This window comes from Sapajus apella, unplaced genomic scaffold (genome assembly GCF_009761245.1).
Source record: "Sapajus apella isolate SASKATOON/1434 unplaced genomic scaffold, GSC_monkey_1.0 scaffold198, whole genome shotgun sequence".
Taxonomy (NCBI): domain Eukaryota; kingdom Metazoa; phylum Chordata; class Mammalia; order Primates; family Cebidae; genus Sapajus; species Sapajus apella.
Window position 1 is genome coordinate 125772 of NW_022437138.1, and position 12385 is coordinate 138156.

The 12385-nt window shown below is 48.6% G+C and overlaps 2 protein-coding genes across 2 annotated transcripts in view; one reads left to right on the forward strand and one right to left on the reverse strand.

Annotated features, from left to right (window-relative positions):
• LOC116543837 (protein HIRA) overlaps nucleotides 1–40 on the reverse strand; it is a 103626-nt gene extending 103586 nt beyond the window's left edge. The window contains exon 1 of the mRNA XM_032269756.1: nucleotides 17–40. The gene's annotated coding sequence lies outside the window, so the exon portion shown is untranslated. The remainder of the gene's footprint in view (nucleotides 1–16) is intronic.
• On the forward strand, nucleotides 40–4639 carry MRPL40 (mitochondrial ribosomal protein L40). Its single transcript, XM_032269762.1, has 4 exons — nucleotides 40–861; nucleotides 1523–1606; nucleotides 3296–3454; nucleotides 4196–4639. The coding sequence occupies exons 1-4, from the start codon at nucleotides 809–811 to the stop codon at nucleotides 4518–4520; spliced, it is 621 nt and encodes a 206-aa protein (XP_032125653.1). The 5' UTR covers nucleotides 40–808; the 3' UTR covers nucleotides 4521–4639.
• The last annotated feature ends 7746 nt before the right edge of the window (nucleotides 4640–12385 follow it).

Below are 12385 nucleotides of genomic sequence, written 5' to 3' on the forward strand. Positions count from 1 at the left end.
AAGTCACGGCGCGCACCTGCCAAATCGCCCCGGCGGGAAACCGCTCCCCACGCGGACTGGGCCGCCCCGGCTCCTCGGCGGGCAGGGGCCTCGGGTAGGGCCGGGGCGCGGGCGCCCAAGAAGGGGCGGTTCGCCTGGACAGCGGACAGCAAGCGGGGCCTGGAGTTGCAGCCTGGGCCGGCCGCAGAGACAGGCGGGGCCCAACTGGCGTGGACTGCCCGTCACCACCTCTGCCTCGCCAGTCTTGAGTCTGACTTATTAACCAGCTTCCGTCATCGATCAACACGCGCTATTGGGCATCTGACGAGCGCCAGGCTCCACGCCGGCGCTGGGATGCGACCCGGGCTTCGGACTCGCCGAATGCGGGGAACGAGCCAACCCTGGTGGGGGAGGCTGGGGCGGGCGCATTATTGTAAGATCAGGGGCGTTTGCACAGACTTGAACATTTAGACTCCGACGAGCAGAGGGACCGCCCCCTTGGCCACTCCGGCTGCACTGTAGGGCCGAGGCTCGCGCGAGGGCGCAGATCGACCAACCGTTTAGGAGCTGGCTGGCGAGGCTGTGCCCGCTGCAGAAGCGCGCTCGCAGCCCAGGGCGGGGACGGAAGGGAGGACTCCGAGCCGCGCGAAGCGCCAGGCGCCCGAGTGTGCGCCGCGGTCGCCCGAGGCGGGGCTGCGTCGGGGGCGGGGACAGGCGCGTCCCAGCCCCCGCAGCCGGAACACCGGAGCGCGGGGCGGGAGGACCTCCGCGGGAGGCACCGCGGGCCGGACTGTGGAGGGGCGCAGGCCCGGAAACGACAAGAGTAGCCATGACTACCTCCGTGCTGCGAGGTGTCTCGCTAGCTCTGCGCCCGACGAGCGGGTGAGTGCGGACGCCGGCCGGGTAGCGGTGCCCAGGGCGCATGCGGGGTTTCCGCGTCTGTTGGCTGCGACTTGCTTGTCCTCCCTGCTCGCCTCCCAGTGCACGAACGTCTCAGGGATGAGCCATGTGATCGTGACTCTTATGGGTAACAGTCTGAGCACCCTGGCGAGCAGGGGTCCTGCCCAAGTCTCAGTGGTGTGAAAGAAAGCGTTTGAAAACTCTCCCACGTTGACCTTGCTGTCACACCTAGTTACAAGTGCACCGCGTTCGGGGGCATTGTAATTTCTTCTTTTCCTGTGAAGTGAGAGAGTCATATTTATTTATTTGTCTTATTTATTTGAAACGGAGTCTCGCTCTGCCGCCCAGGCTGGAGTGCAGTGGCACGATCTCGGCTCACTGCAACCTCTGCCTCCCCGGTTCAAGCAATTATCCTGCCTCAGCCTCCGGAGTAGCTGGGACTACAGGCGCGTGCCACGACGCCCGGCTGATGTTTATATTTTTAGGAGATGGCGTTTCACCATGTTGCCCAGGCTGGTCTTGAGCCCCTGACTTCGTGATCCACCTACCTGCCTCAGCCTCCCAAAGTGTTGGGATTACAGGCGTGAGCCACCGCGCCGGCCCTGGAGAATCAGATATTTATACACACTCTTGTATCTTTCAGGCTTCTGGGAACTTGGCAGACGCAGATTAGGGACTCCCACCAGCGAGCTTCATTGTTGTCCTTCTGGGAACTTATTCCCATGAGGTAAAATTCAACCGCGGGCCTGATCTCTGGGGGTACACGTGTCAGATGATGTGTACAGCACAAAGCAAGACTGCTGGATGTGTGGTCTGCAAAGTTAACATCCTACAAAGTTTCTCAGTTAAATGTAGGCCGATGCTTTTCTGTCTTTTCAGCCTTTTCCATACCAGAGATTGCTGTTTGTAATTTTTAAAATTTGGGCAGTTTCAATAAGTAATCTCCTTGAAGGGGTTCTTGTGTGTTATATATTTATTTATTTTGAGGCAGACTTGCTGTATCGCCAGGCGCCAGGCTGGAGTGCACTGGCGCAATCTCGGCTCACTGCTGTCTCCGCCTCCTGGGTTCAAGCAATTTTCCTGCCTCAGCCTCCCGAGTAGCTGGGACTACAGGCGCGCGCGGCACCATGCCCAGCTAATTTTTGTATTTTTTAGTAGAGACGGGATTTCACCATGTTGGCCAGGATGGTCTCATCTCTTGACCTCCTGATCCGCCCACCTTGGCCTCCCAAAGTGCTGGGATTACAGGCCTGAGCCACCGCGCCCGGCCTCTTGTGTTTTAAAGGGCACAGCTTAAATTACTGTTTCTCCATGAGTCTTCCTCTTTCCTGCCCATTCTGAGGCCCTGGAGAGTGTGGGGAAGGTACGAGTATTAAAGGTGTTTCCACCTGGCAATCTCGACTTTCTGAATCTCCTAATTCAGTCAGTCTTGATGGTAGAGGATTTGATTATTCTTTTTTTGAGACAGAGTCTGGAGAACTCTGTCATCCAAGCTGGAGTGTAGTAGTGTGATGGTGTGATCTCAGATCACTGCAATCTCCATCTCCTGGGTTCAAGCAATTCTCCTGCCTCAGCCTCCCGAGTAGCTAGGATTACAGGTGCCCACCACCACACCTGGCTAATTTTTGTATTTTTAGTAGAGATGGGGTTTCACTATGTTGGCCAGGCTGGTCTCAAACTCCTGACCTCAGGTGATACCCCACTTTGGCCTCCCAAAGTGCTGAGATTACAGGCCTGAGCCACCTGGCCCAGCACACAAATCAATTTTAATCCTAATGAGCTTCTAATCCAACAGTTTGGCATTTTCACTTTTCAATGTAATCCCAAGGGACACCTGAATCCCAGCACTAAAGATGAACCCTTCCCCTGAATTTATACCCCTGATGCCCCACGTTGCTTTTGTCCTTTTTTTTTTTTTGAGACAGAGTCTCACTCTGTTGTGTAAGCTGGAGTGTAGTGGTATGATCTCATCCCACTGCAGCCTCCGCCTCCCAGGTTCAAGTGATTGTCGTGCCTCAGCCTCCCAAGAGCCTCCTGAGAAGCTGGCATTACAGGTGCGTGCCACCATACCCGGCTAATTTTTGTATTTTTAGTAGGGACAGGGTTTCACCACGTTGGCCAGGCTGGTCTCGAACTCCTGACCTCATGATCCACCCACCTCGGCCTCCCAAAGTGTTGGGATTACAGGTGTGAGCCACCACCCCTGGCTGCTTTTGTACTGTTTCTTGTAGTTGACGGCACCCACACAGTTCTCACAAGTACTCTGGGGTGGAGTACCTACCTCCTCACCACACTGAGTCAGTCACACACAGCTCCCTCCCCCAGTGGAGAGCTCGATATGGGGTACTTACCATCTTGTCTCTCAGTAGGTTCATGAGACTGAAGAGGAAAATATTTAATGTTTTTAATCTATTAGATCAGAACCTATTCGAAAGAAGAAGAAGGTAGATCCTAAAAAAGACCAAGCAGTAAAGGACCGCTTGAAAAGGAGGATCCGAAAACTGGAAAAGGCTAGTCAAGAGCTAATTCCTATTGAAGATTTTATTACCCCTATAAAGTTCTTGGATAAAGCAAGGTAAGGATCCTTCTCTAAGGACGAAGTCCTCAGGGCAAAGGAGTTCTATCAGCTTCAGGTAGTTGTGTCTGTAGTTCACACCTGTGATAGTAATGGGTCAGTAGGCTTGAGCTGGCTAGGCCCTGATGAGCTCTTGCTCCTTTTGGGAGCAGGAGAAAGCATTCCTGGGTGGTATTTTAAATGGCTCTAGGTGGGAAAAAACTTAAAACAGCTGCTCATCCAGGCCAGATGCTTAAGCACTGCTCTGGAGTTCATGTCACTATCATGCCTGAGGAGTCTTGGCTGTTTCTGATCCCTTGGTCCTTGAGTCTGAAGCTCCCGCCTCATCCTGACAAAACCCTTGGCCTCTTGTTTTATCGTGCAGATACCTTTAGTTGGTATTTGTTGGGATTGGACTGTGTTCAGGGTTAGCAGCTCATGCTGCCCTTTGGTAGGCAGTGTACACCATCTATAAAGGGGCAGGTGTCAAAGTCACGTATCACCGAAGGTAGTATTTGCCTGGGGCAGAGGAAGTGCTACCATAGTCTCCTCAGACCATCTGTTCTTCTGACAGAAAGCAAATGACCTTGGTTCCCAGCATCAGTTGCAGCTGCAGCCACATTCAACATTCCATTTCTTAATTTGTTCCAAACTTGTTTTATTTCCTAAGTCCAGTCTGTATCTGGCAATGGGGATACTTGTGTCAGCTGCAGTCACAGACTTCCATGCCAGTGAGGTTGGTAACCCTTAGCTTCTTTGCAGACAGAGGCCTCAGGTGGAGCTCTCCTTTGAGGAGACTGAGCGGAGAGCTCTGCTTCTGAAGAAGTGGTCCTTGTACAAGCAGCAAGAGCATGAGATGGAGAGGGACACCATCAGGACCATGCTAGAAGCCCAGCAGGAAGCTCTGGAGGAACTACGACTCGAGTCCCCGAAACTCCATGCTGAGGCCATCAAGCGGGATTCCAACCTGTTCCCATTTGAGAGGGAAGGGCCACATTACACACCACCAATCCCTAACTACCAGCCCCCTGAAGGCAGGTACAGTGACATCACCAAGGTGTACTCACAAGTGGAGTTTAAGAGATAGACTTGCAGGCAGCCATCCTTAACGTGCTGCCCCTGAGAGTAGGAATGACCAGGGTTCATGTCTGCTTTCCACAGAATCAGGCACGCTGTCTGTCAATAAATACTGGTTTAATCAAAATGCTCCTTCGTCTTGTGTCAGAATTATTTTATTTATTTATTTTTTTTTTTGAGACAGAACCTTACTCTGTTGCCCAGGCTGGAGTGCAGTGACTCCAATCTCAGCTCACTGCAAACTCTGCCTCTCTGGTTCAAGCAGTTTTCCTGCGTCAGCCTCCCAAGTAGCTGGGATAACAGACATGCACCACCACATATGGCTAATTTTTGTATTTTTAGTAGAGACAGGGTTTTGCCATGTTGGCCAGGCTGGTCTTGAACTCCTAACCTCAAGTGACCTCGAGTGATCCACCTGCCTTGGCCTCCCAAAGCAGTGGATTATAGGCATCAGCCACCAAGCCCGGCCAGAATTAAAAGTAATTCACCTGAGATGGATTGGGGTGACAGATGCTATCCCTCACCAGGTAATGGGAACAGGATGACAAAGACATCAACTGCCGCTCTCAAATGGGAGGCAAGATAGTGAAACCCTGTCTCAACTAAAAATACAAAAAAATTAGCCAGGTGTGGTGTGTGCCTGTAGTCCCAGCTACACGGAGGCTGAGGCAGGAGAATTGCGTGAACCTCGGAGGCTGAGGTTGCAGTGAGCTGAGATTGCGCCATTGTACTCCAGCCCAGGCAACAGAGTGAGACTCTGTCTCAAAAAAAGGAAGATCCCAAAGGTATAGTGAAAATACTACCAACAGGAGTCACAGTAACAGGAATGTTGGGAAAGGATGTGCAGGACATTGCCAGCTAGAAAGGTGTGCAGAGAAGCAGGGCCTTCCTGGTGGGACAGACGGAAGAGCCACCTTTGTGTTTTCAGCTGGAGTTGTAAGGAGGCAGAAGAGAGTGAGGCAAGACAGGGACATACTAGTTATCAAAGATGCCATGGCCCCCAGCAGGGTATGAAGCCTGGCTGGGGCAGCAGACTCTGTCTCAAATGCTTAGTCTGAAATGGTGAATGTATTAATCTGCTCATGCTGCCATTACAAAGTACCATAAAAAGCGTGGTTTAAACAACAGAAACGTATTTTCTCAAAATTCTGGGGGCTAGAACACCTTAGACCAAGGCACCAGCAGGCTTGCTTTCTGAGCCTTTCCCCTTGGCTTGCAGATGGCTGCCTTTTTCTTCACATGGTCATCCCACAGTCCATGCTAATTTTTTGCACAGACACCTGTTATACTGCAATAGGGCCCACCTAATGATGTCCTTATAACTTAACGATCTCTAACGATGCTACTCCAAATACAGTCACGTTCTGAGGTATGGGGTGGGGGGAGTGGGAGGGCATACGAATAGGACCTCAACATAGGAACTGTAGGGGACACAATTCAGCCCGTTGCAGTAGAGGCCCAGTGTATGAATACAGCCATTTTCCCCAATGGGTTGGATCATAGCCTCAGAAAGGGGTTTTTTTTTTGTTTTTTTGTTTGTTTTTTTTTTTTTTTTCCTGAGATGGAGTCTTACTCTGTCGCCCAGGCTGAAATGCAGTGGTGTGATCTCTGCTCACTGCAACCTCTGCCTCCCAGATTCAAGTGATTCTCCTGCCTCAGCCTCCCAAGTAGCTGGAATTACAGTCACCAGCCATCAAGCCTGGCTAGTTTTTTTATAATTTTAGTAGAGATGGAATTTTACCATGTTGGCCAGGCTACTCTCAAACTCCTGACCTCAGGTGATCCACCCGCCTTGGCCTCCCAAAGCGCTGGGATTACAGGCGTGAGCCACTGTGCCTGGTCAAGAATTTTTTTTTTTTAAACCACCTTAGTGCAGGCAAACCAGGGAAGAAATGAGGTTGTTTTCCTACTGCATGGTTCACTTTTTTCCCTTTTTTTAAAATTGTGGTAAAATACACATAAAATTTACCATCTTCATCCTTTCTAACTGTATGGCTCAGTGGTATCAAGGACATTCATACCACAGACCACCATCCATCCATCTCCAGAACTCTTCACTGCAAAATTCAAACGCTACCCATTAAGCCGTCATTCCCTATTCCCCTCTTCCCCCAACCCCTGGCAACCAACATTGTACCTTTTCTGTGATTTTAACTATTCTTGTGCCTCACAGAAGTGGAATCAGTGTTTATCTTCTTGTAATTTGCTTATTTCACTGAGCATAATCTCCTCAAGGTTCATCCATGTTATAGCATGTGTCAAATTTCCTTCCTTTTTATGGCTGAATTAACGTTCCACTGTATGTATGCCACATTTTCCTTACCCATCTGTTGATGGACACTTGGGTTACCGTCTGCGTTTTACTATTGTGAATAATGCTGCTATGAACACAGGAATACAAATATCTCTTCAAGACTCTTCTTTTAGATACGTACCCAGAAGTGGACCATATATATCCAGATACATACTGCGGGATCATATGATGATTCTATTTTTAATATTTTGAGGACGTGCCATACAGCTTTCCATGGCAGCTGTACCGTTATATATTCCCACCAACAGTGCACGGGGATTCCAATTTTTCTTTTTTCTTTTGGAGTTTTGCTCTGTTGTCTAGGGTGGAGTGCACTGGCATGACCTTGGCTCACTGCAACCACCACCACCTGGGTTCCAGCAATTCTCCTGCCTCAGCCTCTGGAGCTGGGACTACAGGTGTGTGCTACCATGCCCAGCTAGTCTCTTTTTTGTATTTTTAGTAAAGATGGGTTTTCACCATGTTGGCCAGACTGGTCTAGAACTCCTCACCTCAGGTGATCCACCGGCCTTGACCTCCCAAAGTGCTGGGATTACAGGTGTGAGCCACCGCACCCAGCCAAGGTTCCAATTTTTCTACATCCTTATCACACTTTTTTTAAAAATAGTAGCCATCTTAACTGGTGTGAGGTGGTATCTCATTGTGGTTTTGACTTGCATTTCCCTAATGGTCAGTGATGTATCTTTCTATGTGCTTTTTGGCCATTTGTATGTCTATTCAAGTCCTTGCCCTTTATTTATTTTATATGTGTGTGTGTGTGTGTGTGTGTGTGTGTGTGCGCGTGTGTGTGTATTTTAAGATGGAGTTTCATTCTTGTTGCCTAGACTGGAATGCAATGGTCCAGTCTCGGCTCACTGCAACCTTTGCCTCTGGGTTCAAGTGATTCTCCTGCCTCAGCCTCCCAAGTAGCTGGGATTACAGGTACCTGTCACCACACCCGGCTAATTTTTATATTTTTAGTAGAGACAGGGTTTCACCATGTTGGCCAGGCCAGTCTCAAACTCCTGACCTCAGGTGATCCGCCCACCTCAGCCTCCCAAAGTGCCGGGATTACAGGCCTAAGCCACCGTGCCTGGCCCCTTGCCTATTTTCAACATTTTTTTTTCTCATTGAGTTTTAGGAGTTCTCTATACTTCCATTAATCCCTTATAAGATATATGATTTGCAAATATTTTCTCCCATTCTGTGGATTGCCTTTTTATTCTGTCAATAAGTGTCTTTTTTTTTTTTTTTAAGAGATAAGATCTTGCTCTGTCACCCAGGCTAGAGTGTAGTTGTGCAATCATAGCTCACCGTAACCTCAAACTCCTGGGCTTAAGCAATCCTCCTACATCAGCCTGCTGAGTAGCTAGGACTACAGTCAAGCATGCCCCAGCTACTTTAAAAAAAAAAAAAAAAAACTTGTAGAGATGTGGTCTTGCTATGTTGTCCAAGCTAGTCTTGAACTCCTGGTCTCAAGCAATTCCCTTGTGTCAGCCTCCCGAAATGCTGGAATTACAGACATGATCCATAGTGACTTGCCTGATAATGTCTTTTTAAAAATTTTCTTTCTAGAAGGAATGGAGACAGGGTTTTACTATGTTGCCCAGGCTGGTCTTGAACTCCTGGGCTCAAGTGATCCTTCCACCTGAGCTTCCCAAAGTGCTGGGATAACAGGCATGAGCCACCACACCCGGCCAATAGTGTCTTTTTATGTGAAATTTAGTGCCTTTAATTTTTATGAAGTCCAATTTCCCTTTTGTTTTTTATTTTAATGTTGATGACTTTGGTGTCATATCCAAGAAACTGCTACCAAATCCAATGTTGTGAAGCTATTCCCTATATTTAATTTTAAGCTCTTACAATTTAGGTCAATATTGAGTTAACTTTTGTATATGGTTTTTGGTAAGGTTCCAGCTTCACTCTTGTGGAATCCAGTTTCCAGGCACCAACCACTTGTTGAAGACTGTCCTTTCCAAAGCCTGTGTGATCCTCTTGCCTCAGCCTCTCAAGTAGCTGGGACTACAGGTGTGGGCCACCGCACCCTACTTTTTAAAAATACTTCTGTTTAAAAAAAAAACTCTTTATCAGTCCCAGATAAAGATGTTGCCTAAGGAGTCTAAGTCCTTTGGTCCCACCTGAGCCAAATGCTGAATGGAACCACTTTTCATGACCTCCTCTGCTGCCTGAGGTCCAAGTCATTGCCATTTTTTGCCCATTCTACTGCAGTAGCCCGCTGATCTGTCCACACTGGGTATAGCCACCCCACCCCTTCTCTGCATCAGGTTCCTCAGGCTTTGTGGGTCCCTTTCTCCACCTGACAGGAGTTGAGCCTCTTCATCCGGGTCTGGGCTCAGACACTGAGGCCTTCCCCCACCTCCCTGCCCAGGTTAAGTGTGCAGCACAAGTGGTTTTTTTTTTTGAGACACAGTTTCAGTCTGTCACCCAGGCTGGAGTACAATGGCACAATCTTGGCTCACTGCAACCCCTGCCTCCTGGATTCAAGCGATTCTCCTGCTTCAGCCTCCTGAATAGCTGAGACTGCAGGTACGTGCCACCACACCTGGCTAATTTTTTATATTTTCAGTAGAGACGGAGTTTCACCATGTTAGCCAGGATGGTGTAGATCTCCTAAACCCGTGATCTGCCTGCCTTGGCCTCCCAAAATCCTGGGATTACAGGTGTGAGCCACCCCGCCCAGCCGACAGCAGTCCTTTTTAAAACAGTAGGTTTCATCCATTAGGTTGTCAAATCAGTTCAGTAGGTCATGGCCGACAGTTTTGTTTTCAACTTTTTATTTTGAAGTAATTATAGATTCATAGGAGGTTGCATAAGAGGTCGTCCAGGGAGGTCTTGCATACACCCTTGCCCCAGCCTACCCCAATGTTAGCACCTTATACACTATACTACAGTGTCAGGACCCAGCAATTTGACATTGGCACAGTCTACAGATCATATTCAATTTCGTGATATCTGCACTCCTTTGCATACCTAAGTCTACACAATTTTAATTTCATGTGTAGCCCTGTGTAACCACCACAGTCAGGCTGCACAGATGGTTTTCAACACCACAGGGCTCCCTCATGTGACCCATCCTCCTACCATCCCTAACCTAACCCAGATAACCTTTGTTTCCCATCTCTATAATTACATTTCACCAATATTACATAAATGGAATCATGCTACGTGTTATGTTTTCAAGATTGGCTTTTACGCTGAATAATTTCCTTGAGTTTCATCTGAGTTGCTATGTGTATAGCAGTTACTGAAAATGGCACTATATCACATACAGTATGGATATATATTGTTTTGTATTTCAACAATAAACTGTACCTAACAGTCTATGCCAGATAATAATGTAAAATACTTATTATTTCTGTGGGGTTTTGTCCAAAACATTTATTTTTATTTTTAAAATATTTATTTATTGGGCCGGGCGCGGTGGCTCACGCCCGTAATCCCAGCACTTTGGGAGGCCGAGGCGGGTGGATCATGAGGTCAAGAGATCGAGACCATCCTGGTCAACATGGTGAAATCCTATCTCTACTAAAAATACAAAAAATTAGCTGGCACGTGCCTGTAATCCCAGCTACTCAGGAGGCTGAGGCAGGAGAACTGCCTGAGCCCAGGAGGCGGAGGTTGCGGTGAGCCGAGATCGCACCATTGCACTCCGGCCTGGGTAACAAGAGCGAAACTCTGTCTTAAAATATATATATATATATTTATTTATTTATTTAGAGATGGGGTCTTGCTCTGTTGCCCAGGCTGGAGTGCAGTGGCATGATCATAGCCGACTGCAATCTCAAACTCCTATCCTCAAGTGATCCTTCTGGCCTCAGCCTCCCAAGCAGCTGAGATTACAGGTGTGAGCCACCACACCCAGCTCCTGTCTAAAAAATTCAAAAGATACTGCTCTTATTACAGTATTCATCTTCTTCATACCACCACCATAAAAAAAATTCTCTAATAGGCCGGGCGCGGTGGCTCAAGCCTGTAATCCCAGCACTTTGGGAGGCCGAGGCGGGTGGATCACGAGGTCAAGAGCTCGAGACCGTCCTGGTCAACATGGTGAAACCCCGTCTCTACTAAAAAAAATACAAAAAATTAGCTGGGCATGGTGGCGCGTGCCTGTAATCCCAGCTACTCAGGAGGCTGAGGCAGGAGAATTGCCTGAACCCAGGAGGTGGAGGTTGCGGTGAGCCGAGATCGCACCATTGCACTCCAGCCTGGGTGACATAAGGGTAACTCCTCCTCAAATAAAAAAAAAAAAAAAAAAAAATTCTCTAAACTGCTGCAGAAATGATCACCATTTTATTTTTACTTATTTTGAGACAGGATATCACTGTGTCACCCAGGCTGGAGTGCACTGGCACAATCATGGCTCGCTGCAGCCTCAAACTCCTGGGCTCAAGTGATCCTCCGGCCTCAGACTCTCTCTGTTTTTTTTTTTTTTTTGAGACAGAGTTTCACTCTTGTTGCCCAGGCTGGAGTGCAATGGCGCGATTTCGGCTCACCGCAACCTCCGCCTCCTGGGTTCAGGCAATTCTCCTGCCTCAGCCTCCTGAGTCACTGGGATTATAGGCACGCGCAACCATGCCCAGCTGATTTTTTGTATTTTTAGTAGAGACGGGGTTTCACTATGTTGCCCAGGATGGTCTCGATCTCTTGACCTCGTGATCCACCCGCCTCGGCCTCCTAAAGTGCTGGGATTACAGGCGTGAGCCACCGCGTCCGGCTTAAGCCTCTCAAGTAGCTGCGACTACAAATGCGTGTACTTTTTGTAGAGATGAGGTCTTGCTATGTTGCCCAGGCTGGTCTCAAATTCCTGAGCTGAAGCAATCCTCCCACCTCAGCCTCTCAAAGTGCTGAGATAATAACCGTGAGCCACCACACCCAGCCACCATTTTACATTCCTATTTATTGATGTTTAATGCCTGTCTTTCCCCCATACTACAAGAGAAACTCTTTGAAGACAACTTGTCCATTTCAAAACTGTAAGCCTCAAACCCTGTTCAACATGTGGACACTCAAATGTTGTGAAGGAATTGACACAGGAACAAGTGCAGGAACATCCTGTCCAGGGAGATTATCTGTTGATGTGGAACTTGAGTAGTGAAGAAAGGCAAAATATGACAGTCGCACTACAGAGGCAGGACTTAATGCTTTCTAACAGAGCATGCGGCCGCAAACTGTACACCTTGCTAAACAAGCAGGTGGCAGGGAGCATGGCTGTACCGAGGGGAGGCCCTCACAGGCTAGGGTGCTGGCTGGCATGCCCAGGCTTTTGCTGCGCTCTCCAGCCTTGCCCCAGGAACCCGAAGGTAGCTGCTGCAATCCCAGCCATCACATGCAGACTGCAAATTCATTTATTTTTGAGATGGAGTCTCACTCTGTTGGGCAAGCTGGAGTGCACTGGCGTAATCTCAGCTCACTGCAACCTCTGCCTCTTGGGTTCAAGCGATTCTTGTGTCTTAGCCTCCCGAGTAGCTGGGATTACAGGTGGGTGCCACTACACCCAGCTAATTTTTGTATATTTAGTAGAGGTGTAGTTTTACCATGTTGGCCAGGCTGGTCTCGAACTC